This window comes from Mauremys reevesii, linkage group 5, assembly GCF_016161935.1.
Source record: "Mauremys reevesii isolate NIE-2019 linkage group 5, ASM1616193v1, whole genome shotgun sequence".
Classification (NCBI taxonomy): domain Eukaryota; kingdom Metazoa; phylum Chordata; order Testudines; family Geoemydidae; genus Mauremys; species Mauremys reevesii.
Window position 1 is genome coordinate 19,212,256 of NC_052627.1, and position 21,266 is coordinate 19,233,521.

The 21,266-nt window shown below is 42.5% G+C and overlaps 1 protein-coding gene across 4 annotated transcripts in view; it reads left to right on the forward strand.

The window, feature by feature from the left end:
- The window catches only part of CDS1 (CDP-diacylglycerol synthase 1), a 92,516-nt gene that overhangs the window by 37,212 nt on the left and 34,038 nt on the right, over nt 1-21,266 (forward strand). For all 4 annotated transcript variants that reach the window (XM_039541448.1, XM_039541446.1, XM_039541445.1 and 1 more), the window contains exons 2-3: nt 8,008-8,135; nt 18,020-18,116. In XM_039541448.1, the coding sequence (XP_039397382.1) occupies nt 18,060-18,116 (57 nt within the window). In that variant the 5' untranslated portion in view covers nt 8,008-8,135; nt 18,020-18,059. The remainder of the gene's footprint in view (nt 1-8,007; nt 8,136-18,019; nt 18,117-21,266) is intronic.

Consider the following 21,266-nt stretch of genomic DNA (forward strand, 5'->3'; position numbering starts at 1 on the left):
AACACTTTAATATTACCTTATAATAGAGAATATAGATAATATAAGTGAGATTAATGCATGCAGAAATTTATAAGGATTTCATAAAGTCTAAACACAGAGCTTAACATTTGTTTTAACAATATGAAACACACAGGTGAGTTTCTAGCTATGCTTTTGTCAGTGTTCAGTGAGGCCTAGGGGCCTTTACATGAACTGGCACCTGTTCTGCCAGCATCACAGCCTCTGTGCTTAATACTTCAGAAAGCCAGGCTTGCTGTTTAAACAAATTCAGAATAATGTCAGCTAAACAGTAGGTTTGAGTACTTTTGAAAGAAAAGGCAGGCAGGCTAGCACAAGATGATATCCAAGTTTTCCTTTCAAACAATGGAAGTATATTGCCACTTTTCTCCAAGTACCGCTAATGCAAACAGACTTTATATAGGAGGCAGGGGGGAAAAAACTGGAGATAAGAAACTTGAAGCAATGAAACCACAGACCGCAAGACTATTTGGTCAAAGTAGCTACTTTCTTGGCTGAACAACCCTAGCTACCTGATTTACCAAGAGTAGTGTAATTCTGTTTATAGAACCTCTGATGTATTGGGTCCAGCATTTGGAAGTGAGTCCTCTAAATTCCTGAGAACAAGAGCATGGCTTGATCTAGTAAACTAGGTGTAGGATGCACACTGCATAGTTAATGTTTGCCTGTAAAACACCATGGATGCCTGTAGTGCTAGATAACAGAGAAGAAATTACCTTTCTGGAGGAGTTTACATTCTTAAATTAGAGTTCATTTATCATATTTGTGAGTATCTTATTTTTATTTCATGCCTATATTGAAAAATACATCTTGCTTCCTCTTTATGATGCTGAGATTCTCATATGTTAACTTTATTAACCTTCTTGAATACTGTACTTCTCTCGAGTCTCTATCCACAGTATCAGCTAATAGTGTCTTCCAGAGTTTTACTCTCCTCTTCCCAGCATTGTGTTTAACCTTTTTAAACATTAATTGAAAAACTCTTTACCTACCAAATGTGAATTTTGGCTTGTGTTTTTGCTGCAACAGTTAATTGTCTTGCTGCAGCAGCCTTAAGAAAAATGGGTCCTTGAAGATCTAGATTCCTTCATTTTTTCACTTAAAATGACGTGTTGCCTGGTTTAAGGAGCTGAAGACCAGAGAACATCAAACTTATGAGAGAGACAAGGTGGGTGAGGTAATATCTTTTATTGGACCAACTTCTGTTGGTGAAAGAGGTGAATTTTGAGCTCCACAAAACTCTTCAGATCATGTAATTTTAGTCTTCACAAATTCTGGCAATACTTGCCTTTATTGCTATTCTATTGTAAGGGATGGAGTTTGGACACAACTCGCAGTACAATCTAATAATAGGGGATGGTTCCACTATCTGGCATCAATACAGACATTCTTTTCCCTTTTTCAAAAGTGACAGACACTTAGGAGCCTAAATATCAGTGAAAGTCAGTAGTACTTAGGCTTCTACATGACCTTTTGATAATGGGACTTAAAGCAGCATAGATCAAAGCACACTATAGAACTTTTAGTGCATGACCGCAGGGTGCACATGGACACTTAGGTCATGTCTACACCACAGAGTTAAGTTGACTTAAGTTACATCAACAATCATAAAGCGCTGTAATTGCATAATTGCTTATGCATCCATAGTTGGTGCGCTAGCAGTGCACCATAGGTAGCTATCCCACTGTGCAAATTGTCACCTTCTGCCACTAGGGCTTCTGGGAATAGACCCCAGTGCATCATGAGGCAGGTTCACTGCCCCATGATGCAGTTTTCTCCATCCCATCATTCCATGGGTTTCTGACTACATTGCACGCCATTTTTTCAACTGCCCCTGTAAACTTTGCGCCCGCCATCTGTGTCTGAAAGTACGGATCCTGCACTGCTCTCATGTAATGAGCATTATGAACACACTGCAGGATCAGCCGCATTATTTCATGAGCTGCAAATCTAGAAACGAATCTGTGGTGCCTGCCCTGCAGAGTTCCATGGAAAGAAATAGTTCAGGATTAATGTTGGCATTTATGAAGCAGCTACACATGGTGGGCTGTTGCTATTGGTCTCAGGAAACAAGCACTGAGTGGTAGGACTGGGTCGTGATGCAGGTATGGGATGACCAGCAGTGGCTGCAGAACTTTTGGATGCGCAAAGCTGCTTTCCTGGAACTGTGTGCTGAGCTTGCCCCTGCATTGTGGTGTAAGGACACTAGAATGAGAGCTGTCCTCGTGGAAAAATGAGTGGCGATCACTGTGTGGAAGGTGGCAACTCCAGACTGCTACTGGTCAGTTGGGAATCAGTTTGGAGTTGGGAAGTCCACCGTGGGGGTTGCAGTGATGCAAGTGTGCAGGGCCATTAATTGCCTCCTGCTGTGAAGGACTGTGACTCTGGGCAACGTGCAGGAAATAGTGGATGGCTTTGCAGCAGTGGGATTCCTTAACTGTGGCAGAGCGATAGATGGCACGCATATCTCAATTTTGGCTCCAGACCATCTTGCAATGGAGTATGTCAACAGAAAGGGTTACTTTTGATGGTATTGCAGGCACTAGAGGATCACCGGGGTTGTTTCACTGACATCAATGCGGGCTAGTCAAGGAAGGCGCATGAGGCATGCATCTTCAGGAACACTGGCCTATATAGAAATCTGGATGCAGGGACTTTCTTTCCAGACCAGAAGATTCCAGTAGGGCATATGGAAATGCCCATAGTGATCCCAGCCTACCCCTTACTCTTGTGGCCCATGAAACCTTACACCAGAAACCTTGACAGCAGCAAGGAGTGCTTCCACAGGCTCAGCAGGAGCAGAATGACCATAGAATGTGTTTTTGGCAGACTAAAGGGTCACTAGTGCTGCCTTTTTGGTAGGTTAGACTTCAGTGATGAAAATATTCCCATGGTCATAGCAGCCTGCTGTACTCTTCCCCCTTGATTTAAAAAATGTTATGCAAAGTTTCCCAAGGGGTAGAGCATTGAGGTGGATCACCTGGTGTCTGATTTTGAGCACCCAGACACAGAGGGGCTCAGCAGGGGGCATTTTAAGGCTTTGAAGCAGCATTTTGACAATGAGCCCTAGAAATGTCTTTCTGTAATGAATTCAGGCAGTCATTGTTTACTTGCCATCTTGAATGACCCTTGTACAGATTGCTGCCTGAGCCTTAATCATAGTCTGCATATGAGCTGATTTGCTACTGTGTATGAATTTCTGCTGCACCCACCGTGTGTAGGACACAAATAAAGAATGATATTTCGGAGACTACATTTTTATTAAACAGAAATACCTTGATTATCACTACAAAAGTTTTTTTTTCTCCTGCTGACAACAGTTCATCTTAATTAGCCTCTTAGAGAACACCTTTTCATGTTCTCTGTATGTATATATATCTCCTCGCTATATGTTCCATTCTATGCGTCCGATGAAGTGGGTTGTAGCCCATGAAAGCTTATGCTCAAATAAATGTGTTAGTCTCTAAGGGTACGTCTTCATTACCCGCCGGATCAGCGGCAGCAATCGATTTCTCGGAGTTCGATATATCGCGTCTCATCTAGACGCGATATATCGAACCCCGAACGTGCTCCTGTCGACTCCGGAACTCCACCAACGCGAATGGCGGTACGGAGTCGACATGGGGAGCCGCAGACGTTGATCCCGCGCCATGAGGACAGTAAGTAATTCGAGCTAAGGTACTTTGACTTCAGCTATGCTATTCACGTAGCTGAAGTTGCGTACCTTAGATCGACACCCCCCCCAGTGTAGACCAGACCTAAGGTGCCACAAGTACTCCTGTTCTTTTTGCGGATACAGACTAACACAGCTGCTACTCTGAAACACAGATTTCTTTTCCTGCCAGGGACTTGACAATGAGCAGCACACTCTCAAATGAGGCTCTCACAGCTGTGTGTAAATCCAGCTGTTGTTATGGAACTGGTCCCTAGGGGTGAAGTGCAAGGGGTACTGTGATGGGCTGGGAACATGTGAGGAATGTTTGTGGGGAGTTTGGCGAGGGCATGGAAAGCAGTTCTGTATGTGCTGCAGGGGGAGTCGAGCACATGTGTTGCAGCGCAGTCAGGGACCTGAGCATCTCTGTTTGGTCCTCCATGAGCTTTATCATCCACTCATGCTCCTCTATTATTCACTCCTGCCCCTGTCTCCTCTCCTGCCTATCCTTTCTGAGTTTTTTGTTTGTTCTCTTGCCACGCTCTGTGCTTGCTACCTGCATGATAAGGTTATTGCAGCACTTCTCGAAACATGCCCTCCTTACTCCTCATTCACCTCCTTATCTGACTGAGGTGCTCTGCCGGTGTGTAGGAGCTGGTCCTCAAGGGCACATCTGCAGAAGCCCCAAAAAAAATGTATATTGTGAGTGCACTCTGTCTTGAATCATAGAGGGTGCTTGTAACTTTTTTTTCTCACTTTCCCTTGGCAAGCACACAGCATGGTGAGAGCACTAAATGTGGTGAGTTCAGCCTGGGGGGAAGATGCAAGATGGGACAAAGGATCTGGGTGTTTCCAGAAGGGGATCACTACAAGCACCTAGGGACACTATTCTGATACTGGCACCATTTTCCACAGGCAGGGGTGATCGAAGCTGACCTCTCTATTGAGGGTAACCAATGATGCAAGGGTGCATCTCCTGCATGCATGTAGCTTCAGACCAGGTCCATAGGCTGCTCGCCTGTGTGCTGCTTTGGTTTCTGCAGAAGTAATTGACGATTGGCTTGGCAAAGTTTCCTACAATGGGAGAAGAAACAAAGCAGCTCTGCCAAGGAACCTTTGTCAGAGGATTGCAGAGTACCTTTATGAAAGTTTCCTAGAGATTTCTACAGAGGATTCCCAGGAAATCCCGGTGTGCATTAACAAACTTTTCTTCAGGACCCCCACTGTGTAGATGAACAGGGGAATGAGGAACAGATGGAAACAGTAATTTCTATCCTTTTTTCCCTTGTGCACCAAGTAACAAAATAAGACACCTCTACCTCATGTCACTATGCAGTATCAAAGGAAATTGAGTACATACCGGAACTCCACTCTCCTACTTCTGGTGCACCAGAGCCAGAGTACTGAGACTGGCTAGACCTCTCTGGAGTTAGAGGTCCTGACTCAGCACACCACTGGACAACCCTGTCGCCTGTCCCACAGTCTGCTCTAGTTCAACCTCCTTGTCTACCACTTGGTTCTCGTGGTTGATTCTGCTGGCTACTGCCTCCAGTGTCCCCAAAGTATCCATGGGGTCTTGGTGGTGGAGGTGGGGTCACCACCGAGGATGGTGTCTAGCTCCTTGTAGAAGCAGCATGTTTTCAGTGCTGCACCAGAACAGACGGTTGGCCTTCCTTGCCTTCTGGTACACCTGCCTCAGGATCCTGATCTCAGCACGGCATTGCTGCTTGTCCCTTTCGTGCCCCTTCTCCTCTATGCCATGAGCAAAGTTCCTATGGCTGGATCGGAGCTGCGACTGAACAGCCTCCTTTACCCACAGACTCACCAGATCCAAAAACTCCAGTGTATTTCAGGCAGGAGTGCATTTGCTGTGGAAAGCCAGCATGGTCACTGAGAAGATGCTATGTGAACTCTCCACGTTGAGCAAACAGGAAATAGAATTTCAAAATTCTTGGGGCTTTTAAGGGGCGGGGTGCATGCCTGTGTATCTGGATTCAGGGCAGCGGAGTTGAAACTGCTGACCAGAGCGGTCATGATGGGCATTTTGGGATACCTCCTAAAGGCCACTGAGGGCAACATAAACAAGCGCAGTCTACACTAACATTACATTGCTCTAACTTGGTCACATAAAGCTCTATGCTGCTCATCAACGTGTTTTTATTATGTTGGCATAGCAGGAGAATTTAATTGGCTGGAGGAGCATTGCAGTGCGTACACCTCCACTGTTTTTGTGGACAAAAGTTTAATTTTTGTTGACAAAACTGTGTAGTGTGCACAAGGCCTTAGTACACAGCAAGGTAATGTGACATAGATTTACACCCCAGCTTGCCATGTATTAAGTGTTCATATAGACAAGCCCTGTGCCACCTAGATACTTATGAAAATGTTAACCTGAGACTAAACCTTTTCTAGTTTTTAAATGCTTTGTTAAAAGTGAACTGCCATGTTTTTGGAAGCTGTAGGGATGGATAAATGAATAAATTGCTATTTGATGAAACGTACACAAGCAGTGATCACTGCAGTTAGCATATTGCCTAAAGCTAAGCAAGCCTGTTAACCTTCAATATACATTTTAGGACGGACTTGCTGACCTATTATAGAATACTGTAAAGTGGAGAACCCCTCAGATAATTTTGAGAATGTAACCACTTTACGCATATATGGTTTCTTTCACAGCTACCAGAGAAATCTTTTATAGATTAAAGAACTTGCTTTGATTATACTTTTTCTCCACAATAAATCTAGTAACTCCCCATGAAGAACTACTCTGTCCTGTGGCCTTGGGGTATAGAAAACCATAAACGTTGTTCACAAACATGAAGTAAAACAAACCAAAACTCAGTCAAGAATTATTCATTAGAAAAGGGCTAAACGCAAACTGAACGAACGTTTGCCAAACATCACTCTGTTATACACACTTTTGTCTCACCCTTGGTCTAATCTACTTAGATTACTAGCTGTTAGGCACTACCAAAATCTAAATAAGAAACCTAGTGCAGGCAAGGTGAGTGCGGATACCTTTTATTGGACCAATTTCTCTTGGTGAGAGAGACAAGCTTTCAAGCTTACACAGAGCTCTTCTGCGACTGACATGGCTACGTAACACTGCTTACAAATCTAGTGCAGGCTTTTAGCAGATAGGGCAAATAATACAATCCTAGTTAATATAACATCACTGGTGAGAGTGGCATAGCAGAGGAACCACCTATTGAGTGGGCAAAGGGTGATGAGGGCTGGTGCTTCGGTTAACTACCACCCTGTCTCTGTAGGGTGGGGAAGGGAAAGGATGGGAAGTTCCTAAACAAGACTGGGGTTAGAACTGAATGGGAAGCCAGATATGACATTGAAGATCTGTATAAACTGTTCTCCCTTCCTGCAGCTCCCATTTCTCAGCTTTCCCTTTCTTCTGCACCACTGAAAAACCTGTCACTGCCAGCATGGGGTTTTTAAACTAAGGTGTCTTTAAGAAATATTTTGGGGTAGGATTGAGGGATAGGAAGGTAATGGAACAAAAGGAGGAAGGAAGGTGGGTAAGATTGGTGGAGTTATGAGGTGGGGGAGAGAAGGGAAAATGAAGAGATGGATGGGGCAGTGGGAAGGTGGGGACTAGAGTGGAGTTTTAAGGAAGTGTAGCTAAACTGAACTATGCTTGTTTGATCCTTCTGTTTATGGCATTGGAACAAACCCTAGCTGGCAAGATGGAATCAGAATTGTGTGTAGCTGACGTGAGAGGACGAGGTCAGAAAGATAGCAGGGTCTGCTCTGTTATAGGAGGACATGCTGAGCTAGAGACTGACCCCGTGCCCTCTGTTTTTGCTGTTGAAGTGGGACTTGCTCCAGGGAAGTAAGGCACCTTGATCCTCAAAGCCTTGGATCAAGATGTGGGTGTTCTTGTAATATGTAAATCAAAATAAATAAACCACTGCTACTACTGATTTCTTTTGGGAAGAAAATTGTCTTTAGAAAGCTACCTTGTCATCTTGTAAGAAGCTGATCATTGGTCACAGCTAGAGAGAGAGAGACTGAAAATTTTGCAGTCTATGTAGATGTGTCTGAGAAATTTATGGATACAGAGAATGAGCCTTGAGGGTGAGACTACTTGAAGGTGGCAGATATCATCACAGCAAGTGAATAATTTACCTTCTTATGAACTGTATAAGCACATAGTCAGTAAGCCAAGTTTTACTTTGCCTAAAAGTCTATAGTTTTGCTGATCTGCCATCTACATTTTCTTAGAAGCAGGTATTTCCATGTTACCAGCCGAATGAATCTTTGAGACTAAGCGTATGCTCCCTTCCGGAAGGTTAAACAATACTCTTTTATGTGCTTTGTCATAGGATGTAGTTTTGGGTGAAAAGTGTGGAAATCTAGATCTCAGAAATGATTCAGATATTCCAGCAGTGCCCCCATCAACAGACAGCACTCCAGAAATTCTCAAGAAAGCTCTGTCCGGCTTGTCTTCCAGGTATGGTAAAACAAGATTCTTAACACATTTGGGATAAGAGTGTTGAGATAGCGGCTGACTAAAAATAATTACAGACAAAATTGAAGTGTCATTTTTTTAATTAGGGAAAACATTATGCCACAAAAATAAATAGTTATTTTTTGGATTTAGTATTATGGTATCTGGGCTATATTCATGCTTGTCTAACAATTTTCATACAGCTACTGTATGAAATATGCTACCCAAAAGTTGCCCAGCTGCACCCATTTCTAAATGACTAAGAGCTTTTAAGTTACGATAGTTAACAATTATCTGCAGTTGCTCACTATTTCCTATCTTGGTACAACAGCAGAAGTGTCAGTAGTTCTAGAGGCTGATGTTGCCCCTAGATGGACCGTATTTATTTATTTATTTATTTTAGAGAGAGAGAGAGAGAAATAAGATGCTTTTGGTTTAATATGCCGACCAGGGTGGATTTGATTTAAACCATGTTTTAAATTTAAACCCTAACCCTAAATCATGATTTAAATCACTAATCAGGAAGACTCGATTTAATCATGGATTTCTACATATAAGTGCATTCTTGTTGGTTGTTATAACCTTAATACATATTCTTCACAACTCAGAGAGAGGTGTAGGTTTCATTTTTAGAAGGTACACACTATACATTTTTAAAGTGATTCATTTTGAAAACTTTTCAGATTAGTTTTACAGCTATATCAGAAAATGAGTGATTGGTTATTTCATTTACCAAAGGTAATTGAAGCAGATAGTTCACCTCCCAATAACTTCATAAATATCTCCAATTCAACAGGTTAATAATTAAATATTTGGAGGATTTTCTTGCCATGCTGTATTAGGAGGAGAACATCACCAGACAGACATTTAAATTTTTATTTAACTAAAACAACAATGTTATCTATTCTAGATTTTTTTTCTTCAACAGTAAACATAATATTTTAACAAAACAAGCATATGAATTTAGTTAAACATTCAAGTTTTTTAAAATCAGGTTTATTTTTGTTAAAATTTGTTTTTAAGTAAAATAGTTAAATGAAATTTAAAAAAACAAAAATTAAATAGACTGTCAGGTCAACAAGAGAAACTTAAAATATTGGCTTCTGCAGCTAACTCAGTCGCCTTCACCTTCATTTTCCTGTTTGTTCATAACCTGGAGAAGAAAAACAAGCTTTCCTGCTTTTTCAGGTCCCAAATGATTTCTCAGTTTGGAATGAATTCGTCCAAAGGAAGAAAATATTCTTTCTACACCAGCAGAAAAAGCTACTGCTGTTAAAAGTGAGATTATCACTTCAACAGTCTCTGAATCCAAGTGCTTAAGTGACTTCCATCAGTTCACTGGTGTGACTTTCTTTAAAACAACATCAGCAAATTTATATTTCTTGAATGGTTCACCCTTAGCTCTGAAGTTTGTTATAGTTGGCACTATGGAGGGATGATTGCTGGATGTCCATGTCATAGCCAACTCCTCTTCTTCATCAGTTAAGGTTTGACCCTGGTACCGAGTATTGAGAATATTGGCAAGAAAATGAGCTGGAGATAGTGTTTGTCCCATTCACTTTTTAATGTTTGTAATTTAACTCTTTCATTGAATATATCTCTTTTTAAGATCTCACTGAGTTCCTTCCAGATGTCAACAGAGTCAGCAATAAAACAGCTATTTCCCTGCATTTTGTTCAAGGCTACAGAAATGGACTTCAGGGTACTCAACATGTGTTTAACATTTCTCTTAAGCCCAGTGTTGAGAACTTTGGCTGTGACAGTGCCATCTATTTTTTTCCCAATTTTGTTCACAAACCAGGGTGGATAAAAATCAATGTCGTTGATTACCCAGGTACACCTAGATGTGCAGCAAACTAGCAACTGAGAAATATGACAGGAAGACAAAAGTGCGTAAGCACTTAGAAACAATGTTAACCTTATAAAATCAGTTGTTGAATTGGATACTTTCCCTCAAGTTAGTGACAGAAGTTCTAGTGAGAGAGAGAGAGGTGCAAAGAGGCCTTTGTTCCACCGATGATGAAATTTCAAGGGTCCTTGTTCAAAAATTGAGTCCCCACCACATTTATTGTTTGCCCTCTAATTAACTGTAACTTCATTTTTTATTAACCCATTGCCTAGTGTGCGTGTGTTCACATCTTGTTGGCTTCTCTGCTTCTTGGTAAGCAGAATTGACTAAAAGCCTTCTCTCTGAAACATGGACACAAACTGAGCACTTCTGAAAGCAGGCTGCTAACTTCATTGTACTGCCCTCATAGAATGAACAGGACCAGAACACTAACACTTTCAGGTTCACCTAACTAGGTAAACATCTTGAGGAACAAAGGCCTTTGAACCAGACTTGTCCTACATGATATTCAGAGAATGGGACGTTAGGACTTCTGGCTAATGCATGGATATAAAACGTCCCCTACTCTAGATTTTTTTTTAAAATCTGTTTTCTGAAGGGCAAGTCTGTGAGTACTCTTTGTAGACAAAATGCAGTTCTTCTTCGAGAGATGTCCCTGTGGGTTCTCCACTCTAGGTGTCGATGCGCCCCTGCACCTTTGATCGGAGATTTCTGCAGCAGTACTCGTATCGGCCACGCATGCTCAGAGCCTGCCCCCGGGCTCTGAGTATACCTCTAGTGAGCATGCGCGGCCAGTTCCCTCAGTTCCTTCTCTACCATCCCCGGCTTGAGACGGAGCTCAGCAGACTCATTAAAGAATTTCTTTCCTCATCTTAAAATTACTTGTAGTTAGCTAGTTTCTTGTTAGTTAGTTGTTAGTGTTACTTACCCTTTTTTTCTACCGTTTATATATAAAAAAATATATATTTCTCTCAGCCGCTTCAGACATACCTGGATCCACAGGCTTTAAGCGCTGCTCCTCCTGTACGGAAGCTATCCCTCTTTTTGGATGGACATTTGCAGTGCATAAAATGTTTGGGGGAGACCCACATTCCCCGAAAATGTGCTCACTGCACTAAACTAAGCTCCAGAGCAAGAAAAGACAGGGAGCTAAAACTTAAACTTATTCTACTTCAAAAATCCTTAGGGTAAGCCTCAGACCCTGGCACGGACTCTGACTCCGCTCACCGCCACAGCTCTCCCGCTTCTAAAAAGCAGAAGAAAACAGCAAAAAGAGGGCACCTTCTGTCAAATTCAAAAGAAACTCTCAGACACAAACCTTCTCTGGTCAGATCCACGGTCTCCTTACCTGTGCTCCCCCGCCTGAGCACTTTTGATGAGCTGGGCTCTTCTGGCACCGCGCTAAACCTGCCTGTGCTTGCGGCGGCAGCGCGAAGTTCCGGTGCCGAGGCGACAGGCTTTCAGTTGCCTGCCTCAATTATGGCACCCATCGGCACCGTGACGAACACGGTGCCGACATTCCAGAACCCCCCTGAGGCACCGCAGCCTGCTATTAATAGCATGGCACCGGCTCTGGCACCAGCATTAACAGCGCTACTTGGCACTGAGCCAAGACTTAGAACTCCGGTGCAAGCCCGGGTTCCCTCACAGCAATTCTATCAGCCTTCACCTTCAGCTGCCTCAGCGTTGCCGTTTACCCAGTCAAGTGACCTCTTAGTGTCACCTATGCCGCTGTCACCCTTACTTAAAGACTGCTTCTCCCTTACGAATGATTCAGGGTCCGAACAGCCTTCCTCCAGTGAAGAGGAGTCTGAACTACAGGGTGATGTTTCAATGCAATCAGAATTCCATCCTTGGACCCCTGTTACCTGCGGGCACAGGAAAATTGTCTCAGGCTATCCTTGAGACCCTGTCTCCTGGTGTGTTAACCCCTGGATGGCACCGCCTATGCCTTTTCCACCACCATGGCAGTATTGGGCCCCATGGGCATCTTTCCCTCGGCAGCACACCTGCTATTCCAATGTGACGAGATACGAAGGTCCAAATGATATGACACACTTGGCGGCACCCTCCTATTCTCAGGATCAATTAACTCCTGCTCCTGACCCAGTACCAACTGAAGTAATGCCTGAAGAAGCCTTACTTCCTTCCCCTCTAACATCCTCAGACGACTTTTCAAAATTCCAGGATCTCTTTAAAAGGGTTGCCAGCGAGCTTAGAATCAATCTAGAGGAAGTACTGGACCAACAACATGAGTTAATGGACATCCTGCAACCCTCTTCTTCATCCAGACTGGCATTACCAATCAATGCAGCCCTTCTGGAACCCGCTAAGTCCATCTGGCAGGCTCCAGCCACAAGCCAGTCTACCTGCAAACAAGCGGACCGTAAATACTTCATTCCCTCTATGGGCTCTGAATTCCTTTTCTCACATCCTGCGCCAAACTCACTGGTAGTGGACGCAGCCAACCAAAGGAATAAACAACAATATTTCCGCCATACCCCAACCAACAAGGAAAGCAAACGCTTAGACCTGCTGGGTCACAAAGTGTATGCCTCTTCAACCTTACAATTTCGAATTGCCAGTTATACTGCAGTTCTGGCAAAGTACGACCAAGGAAACGATAACAAGTTCATGGACATTATTGAACACATTCCAGACCAGAAGAAACAACAGTTTACAGCTTTAATTTCCAAGGGCCAAATCATATCACGCACGGCTCTTCAAGCAGCTCTGGATGCAGCCAATACCGCAGCAAGATCCACCTCTACGGCGGTGGTCATGCGCCGAGGTTCATGGCTCTCCTCTTCCCTTTTTCCTCGCGAGGTTCAGAGTACCATAGAGGATCTCCCTTTCGATGGCGATAAACTCTTTGCTTCCACCACGAATGAGGTGCTTCACTCAATGAAGGAGTCAGGGGCAACTCTTCGGTCCTTAGGAATCCAAACCCCTACGACCAGAAGGCGACAGTACAGATATCAACCTTACCACTGTCCATGCTACCCCACATATACTCAACATTTCACAAGATCTCAGGATCAAAAACAGCAACACCAACGCCAGAGATCCAGATATCAGTGGCGTCGCCCCAATTCTTCCGGGGCTCCCCAACTTCCTCCAACTAATAAGCAGATTTGAACCTTTGGTCGAGGGTCTCGTAAACATTGTCTCAACTTCAGCGTATGCACCGCCTACAACTATCTTTGGACACTGCCTATGGCCATTTTTGCACCAATGGCAGAATGTTACCACTGACAAGTGTGTTCTAGAAGTCATCACAACTGGGTATTCTATCCCCTTCCTCTCCTTACCACCCACCCACCCTCCCCGTGCCTCTTCAGGGACCCCTCTCACGAGCTACACCTCCAGCAAGAAGTACAACATCTTCATTTGGGGGCTATCGAACTCGTGCCTGAATGCCACAAGGGGAAAGGGTTCTACTCCCATTATTTTTTAACGGAAAAGAAAACTGTAGGATGGCGACCGATCCTCGACCTCAAGTGGCTTAACAAATTTATCAAACAGCAAAAGTTCAAGATGGTTACTCTCACCACCATAATTCCAGCCCTGGAGCAGGGCGATTGGTTTTCAGCCCTCGACCTACAAGATGCCTATTTTCATGTCACTATCCACCCGGCCCACAGACATTTCCTTCGTTTTACCCTTGGCTCAACGCATTTCCAATACAGGGTTCTACCCTTCGGCCTTTTCACTGCCCCCCTGAGTTTTCTCCAAGCTCCTAGTGGTAGTCACTGCCTACCTCATTTACAACATATTTCGCACTTGGGGTCACCCAACCATAGATCTCTTTGCAACTGCGAAAAACACAAAATGCCTCAATTTTTGCTCCAGGGCGGGACTGGGCAAACACTCCCTCGGAGACGCATTCATGATCCCATGGCACTGGGACTTACTCTATGCATTTCCCCCAATACCACTTCTCAACAGGGTCCTCATAAAGATACGAACGGACCTTGCCACGGTGATCTTGATTGCACCTTCATGGCCGAGACAACCGTGGTTCCCTTTCCTCACCAGAATGTCAATTCGACCACCGATCTCACTGCCTCTCATCCCGAACCTTTTATCGCGGCAACACGGTTGGCTTTTCACCCCAATCTCTCCATGCTTCATCTCAAAGCCTGGTACCTGCATGGTTCTCCCAACGAGAACTAGACTGTTCCGACCAAGTTCAGAGGGTGCTTCTACATAGCAGAACACAATCCATCCGTACCACCTATCTCCAAAAGTGGAGGCAATTCACAGAATGGTGTTCAACTAAACAACTGTCTCCTACCTCTGCACCCCTCCCCCACATACTCGACTACCTATTGGACATTAAGCAATCCGGCCTTTCCTTCAGCTCTATCAGAGTCCACTTAGCTGCCATCACAACCTTTCATGATACAATTGACAATACCTCGGTCTTCGCTCATCCCATCACCAAGCGTTTCCTTAAGGGACTCCAAACCTTATATCCAGACATTAAGCCACCTACGCCTCCATGGGATCTTCACCTAGTATTGTCCTGTCTAACTCATCAACCCTTTGAGCCCTTAGCCACCTGCTCCCTATTACACCTCTCGATGAAAACAGCCTTTTTGGTGGCGATTACCTCCGCCAGACAGGCAGGAGAGATAGCAGCCCTTATGGCCGATCCACCATATATGCTCTTCTTCAAGGACAAGGTTACCCTACGCCTACACCCGAAATTCCTTCCAAAAGTTCACGCTTCATTTCACATCAATGAACCAATACATCTACCAACTTTCTTCCCGAAACCACATGCAAACTCCTTCGAAGCCACAATGCACACGCTTGATGTGCGCAGGGCCTTGTCCTTCTATTTGGACAGAACCAAACCCTTCAGAAACTGTCCTAGACTCTTTGTCTCCATCGCGGAGCACTCCAAAGGCATGCCTATCTCTACCCAGAGACTTTCAAACTGGATCTCCGATTGCATACGACTCTGCTAGCAGATAAAAAAAAGTTACATCTCCAGCATTGATCAGAACACATTCCACTAGATCTGTATCTACCTCTGTAGCCTTCTTACGTAAAGTACCATTGACTGGCATTTGTAGAGCAGCCACTTGGTCCTTCGAGCACACATTTGTCAAACACTACGCCCTTACTCAGGGCCCTCTCTCTGACACTCGATTAGCCAGGCCAGTATTATCTACTGCATTCCTACCAGATCCGAAGTCCCTACCTCCTTGAGATACACTGCTTCGAAGTCACCTAGAGTGGAGCACCCACAGAGACATCTCTCTCTCAAAGAGGGTCTTACTCACCTTGTGCAGTAACTGATGTTCTTCGAGATGAGTGTCCCTGTGGGTGCTCCATTACCCACCCTCCTCCCCTCTACTTCGGAGTTGGGGTAGCCTCCGTTGTAGAGAAGGAACTGAGGGAACCGGCCGCGCATGCTCACTAGAGGTATACTCGGAGCAGGGTGGGGGGGCAGTCTCTGAGCATGCGTGGCCGGTACGAGTACTGCTGCAGAACTCTCCGATCAAAGGCGCAGGGGCGCACCGACGTCTAGAGTGGAGCACCCACAGGGACACTCATCTCGAAGAACATCAGTTACTGCACAAGGTGAGTAACCTCCTCTTCCTGGTGCTTTATGAAGAGTGTATTACTGAGATCATATCTCTTTTGATTATTAAATATCTTGAAGCAGTGCCTCTTGTATCTCACATCAGAACCAGTATCCCAATTGGAATTTGAATGTTGGTTTGTTTTTTTCTTCAAGCATGTAGATGAGCTATGATGTAAGCCACTAAAATATTCCCCCATTTTTATATTTGACCTTTAGAATCTTAGCTATAGATGCTATGCCCTGTAGTAAAAGTTGATGAGGTAGCACACTTGTCATAATTCTAGATGGTGGGCTAGACTCTGGGTTGCTCCCATCTATTATCAAAGCTGGCTTTCTAGATCTACATTGGTCAACAGGTGCTTTCCCGGGGGGGGGGGGGGAGGCTGGTTGCCTTTTTGTTTTTTTTTTTTTGGTCCCATCCACTTTGAGGGAATTCTTAGGAAAATCTTATTTCTTTTTTTTAAAAGCTTTTGATAGTGATAAGGATATACCACTAATATGAGCAAAGAGGTCCTTTGCTGAGGTTAGTGCAGGATAGGGTACTGAAGTCTGTTATGCAATGGTTCTGCCTTTGTATAAGTACCCATAGCAACTTCATTTAGGTGGCCTTAATGGGTACTCCTCACTTGCCAATAAATAAAATCCTTTAAAAGTAAATTACACGTGTCTAACACAAACTTAAGTTCAAATTAGATTTTTAAAATTGACTAAGTTGACAGTGTCCCTTTAAGTTTAGTCATGTTTGTCTAGAAATACTTGTTCTACAAGGTACATGTAAGATTGTTATGAACGAGAGAGCAGAAAGATTTTTTTTTAATGTGCCTACACTGGGTAAATAGTCAGTTTTTTTGGTTTAACCTGTACAGCCAGTTTCCCCTATTTTTCCTTTGGGTTTTTCATACCATAAGGAAAAGACAAATGCACTGGAAAATAGGACTATAAAAACACAGTTTTTTACAGGGATATTAGAGAGTAGGTATAGTACTGGAAACTTTAACTCATTTAACACCATTGTTAAAAATGAGTGGGATTTCAGGTTGACAGTACAGTAGTCTTTTAAAAATAAATTGGAGCCTGTTTTAAGAGTAAACCATTAATTTTAATTAATGTCCTACAACTATCTACTGTATACTCGTTCATAAACCGAATATTTTTGGTAAAAAAGTGACGCATCAAAGAGCGGGGGTCAGCTTATAAACGGGTCTACACCAAAATTTGATGATTTTAAACTCTGTGGAATCATTGAATTGAATATCTAATATATTGTCATTTTGTTTACCTGGAGTGTCTGCAGGCATGGAGCCCCTCAGCTCCCATTGGCTGGAACGGCAAACCATGGACACTGGGAGCTGAGGGGCTCTGTGCCTGTGAACGCTCCAGATAAACAAAATGTTCAGGCCCACTCTCGGCTTACCCTAATGGCCAGGAGTCAAAGTTTTCCAACCCCTGAAATATAGGGTCGGCTTATGAAAGGGTCATACAGTTTTGCTATTTTTACCTAACCATCTTGGGAGGTCGGCCTATAAACGAATGGGCTAATGAACGAGTATATACGGTAGTTTTTAAATCCAGTTGCTGAACAACTGTATGGAAAGCAATCTTGATTTTTGACCAGTCAGTTTGAATCCCTTTTAAGAAAAGAATCTTAGGTTTGGAGAAAAATGTTTACATGCTAACAGCAACTTTCCCCGTACGGACCAGGTTGTGGCCAGATCCAGTATGGATGTGCAATGGAAGAAGGGTAGAAATAGCCTACCCCATCTCCTCCCACATGCATGTATGTCAGGGCTGATATTGCAGTCCTAGAGCTCATATGAGCACAGGATTGCTCCCTACTAGTGCCTCTGTGTGTAGTGCTAGCCACTTCACAAAAGGGGAAGGGCTATTACCTCGGGCCCCTTCTACATCACACATCAAGAGCTGGCTTCTGCAAAGAGGAGCATATGCTGCACCACTTCAAAGCTTTTAGCAGTAAGCATGCTACCCATGTTGCCACAATTTGTAAATTGCCTTGTTAACTGTTCAGTTACTAAAGGAAATACTGTAAATCAGGGGTAGGCAACCTCTGGCACACGTGCCGAAGGCGGCATGCAAGCTGATTTTTCAATGTCACTCACACTGCCCGGGTCCTGGCCACTGGTCCGGGAGGCTCTGCATTTTAATTTAATTTTAAATGAAGCTTCTTAAACGTTTTAAAAACCTTATTTATTTTACATACAACAATAGTTTAGTTGTATATTATAGACTTATAGTAAGAGACCTTCTAAAACTGTTAATGTATTACTGGCACACGAAACCTTAAATTAGAGTGAATAAATGAAGACTTGGTGTAGCACTTCTGAAAGGTTGCCGACCCCCGCTATAAATGATATCTATTACTATGAAGAGACTGTTAACTGTACTGTTTTCTTTAATTGGCCTAATATGTTTTCTTTGTAGATGGAAAAACTGGTGGATTCGTGGAATTTTAACGTTAGCTATGATATCATTATTTTTCCTGATCATATATCTTGGATCATTTATGCTGATGCTTCTTGTAAGTTTTTTTTCCTAAACACATTTTTGTTCATCATAGTACGTAAAATGAATCTGAAGGCCAATTATATAGAACTTTTAAATTGCATTTACCTTGTATTTAAGTGAATTAGTACTTGTGAAAGGTACGGGATTGACATTCACACATGGCTTTTAGGGATTGATGGCTTTTTTGGTAATTTTATTTCAAGACTTCTTTATTTTAATGTAAAATAAAACAATGGCTCTATCTTTTTTGCCGTAGAGATCCTTGAAAATGGGACTGTAACTATTACAGTAAATTTCCACTTCTAAAATTTATAGATCATTCTCAGCCCTCCTTCAACAAGATTTCCCATCTCCCCATACATAGTGGCCTGATTTTCAGCAGTTATTGGATGTCCTACACTAAGCTTTCCAGAGTTGATGACCCTAAAGAAAACATTAACTTTGAAATCTGACTTTAATGAACTGATTTTTGTTCCTTGACACTGTCTCAGCTAGGATAGTTCAATAAAGTATTTATCTGGTTCATTTTTTTTCTGTGAAGTGCTAAATTAATTAGATTTGTGGAAATGTGTTTAACATCTCTTTTTAGGGAGTCATAATTAATAAACTGTTGGTTCAGTTCACTTCAGATTTTCTAGAAAAAGTTCACTGTTGCCTCAGATGTAACATACTTTAGGTTATAGGGAGATCAATATCAGGATTATAACAAACTCACTTGCAACTTTATTTATGGTGTGACTGCCATTGCTCTATATGCATACAGAGACCATATTTTAAGTTATGTGTGCAAACAAGTAGGATTAAGGATGAGCCTTCAACCTAAATTAGGTATTTCTTACAACTCCACTAACACATTTTATCTCCTTATAGAATATATCAATGGATTGTATATTCATGCAGTTTTTGAAATAATTTTTTGTAGAGACCTATATTCTTGGCCTGAGTTTTTGCTGCCTTAGCAGTGCAAATAGTCATACAAGCCATCTTAAAAGTTGCATTTGTGATTACCCTTTCTATGCTGTGTAAGGGATGTGCTGATGGCAAAGGTAGATCCTGGACTGTTACAGTAGTCCCAGTGAGTGGCTGTGGCTGGCATTGTCTAAAGCAGCTCCCTTAGTTTGTTCTAAATTATGCCAGGGGACGTTTTGGCCCCAGGTCAGAGAAGTGAGAAGGTGGATTAAAACCACCTTTCCTCTTTGCTCTCCTCAACTGCACCAAGTTTGGACTTGGCTCAGCTGAGAGAGAATCCAACTGATAACGTTTTTCTCGCCTCCCATTGCATCATGCCCTCAGTCTGTTGCTTTGTTTTAACCATTCATATTCTATTTCTTCCTGTCCTTCTTTTCTCTTGTAGGCATCCAGTATCTCTTTAATTACTGTGTATAATATATTTTTAGAATAGATTTTACATTCTCTTTCACCTTAGAGTGTCTTCTATCCTCCTCTCCCTTTCATTTATTTTATGTCAGACATCCCTGAAATATTCTACTATGGCTGCAAGAGCTTCTGTAAGTGCATCTGGACAATACCACTGTCACTTATAAACAGTTGTTACTAGTTTGGAGAGGACCTTGACAGCTGTGCATGAAAGGTTAGATATTCAAAGATGTTACCTGAAACCAAGGTTTGATTCACCAGTAAGTGGTATCTCTTTAGTGCTTGAGATTTGAAGTCTTATCTGTTGAGAATTGTGCTCACAGTTTAGTCCTCCTCTCAAAGCTGCCTTATTGTAAGGTTAAGTTTTGTTAACTATTCTTCAGGAAACATGTAACAATGTCCATGGGTCATCTTTAAGGCTTTAACCCAGTGTGGGGTCTAAAAGCATGGGCCACTACAGCTTGAGCTAAAGGAATAGCAGGCAATAGCAGTCTCAAACTTTTATATGTAGTACAGCTACTGAAGGTCTGCTAAGGGCACTGATGAGCCAGACTGTTGGCATGTGTCAAGTAAGTACCTTTAGAAACTGAAGGAAGCTTTGATATCTCCGTGCAATTTCAGTTATTTGCATGTAGAAATTTCTTTTTCATACCATGACTACTTAGAATTCTAAAGGATTTGTATGTCGAGAGTGTCTGAAACCCTCTTCATAATGGACTACTTTAGATCAACATGTGAGATTTTCAGGCTCAGAGTTGGCTTACCTCAGCTTCTGTTGAAAAATCAGAGTTTTACTTGGGATGTCACATAGGTAATTGTGGCTGAGTAGGGTTGACACACTAGGAGAATGTACAATATATATTTGAGAGTCTTTCTGAGAAGGTGGGTGAGATTTTGATGTATGCAGATATATAGTTTTTACATTGTATTTTGGGTTTGGGTTTTTTTTTAATTATTGTCCCTTAGCAACCCTGACTGGTTTTCAGTGTGTCTGAATATCATTTTACTTGGAAGCTTGCTTTTCTTGTGTTAGTAACTTTTTTCTAACAACTGTTAGTTGCCATACTTTACAAAATGCAGGTGGTTAAGTTAGTGTTTCATTGATCTCTAACTTTCAATATCTTTCTCTTCTCCATTATCATTCAGGTAAAACTTTGCTCCATGTACTGTGTACATAGATAGTTTTTGAAAATAGCCCCTAAAAGATTAACCTTTTTGTTTCTCTACACACTCCCCCATTATCTATTGATGCGAGTTGTCCCTCAAGGAATCTTTTCCTCTTTGTACAGCATTGTACAATTGATTAGGTGTGTGGTGGGTTTTCACTTTCTTTTGAAGCATCAGGTGTGGCCTCCTGAGAAAGTTCTTTATATAGGCATGGCAAGTCTGTGTGCCTGTTACGGCAATCACCCCTAATATAAAGAAACACATTTTACTCCTAGCTTTGAAACATGCCTAGTCTTACTCAAAGTTGTATCAGTGTCCTATACAACCTTGTAATAAAGCAGTAGACACTGAATGCTTCTTTTCTGTCTTATCAAATTCAATTTAGGTTGAGTAGTCATGCCACAAAATTCTTTGGAAAATGTCTTTCAACCCCCTCCCCCCTTTCCTTTCCCCCACCAAAGCTGCAGTTTTCTCTTAAACATCTTTTAGTAAGCCTGGAAAAAAAATATTAAAGTTCAATATCAGTAATGAATCCAAATAGTCTAATGTTTTTGGTCAGAAGAAATTTTCCACTTTACAGCGGAAGAAAACAAGTAATGCTCAGTGGATATCTATTAGT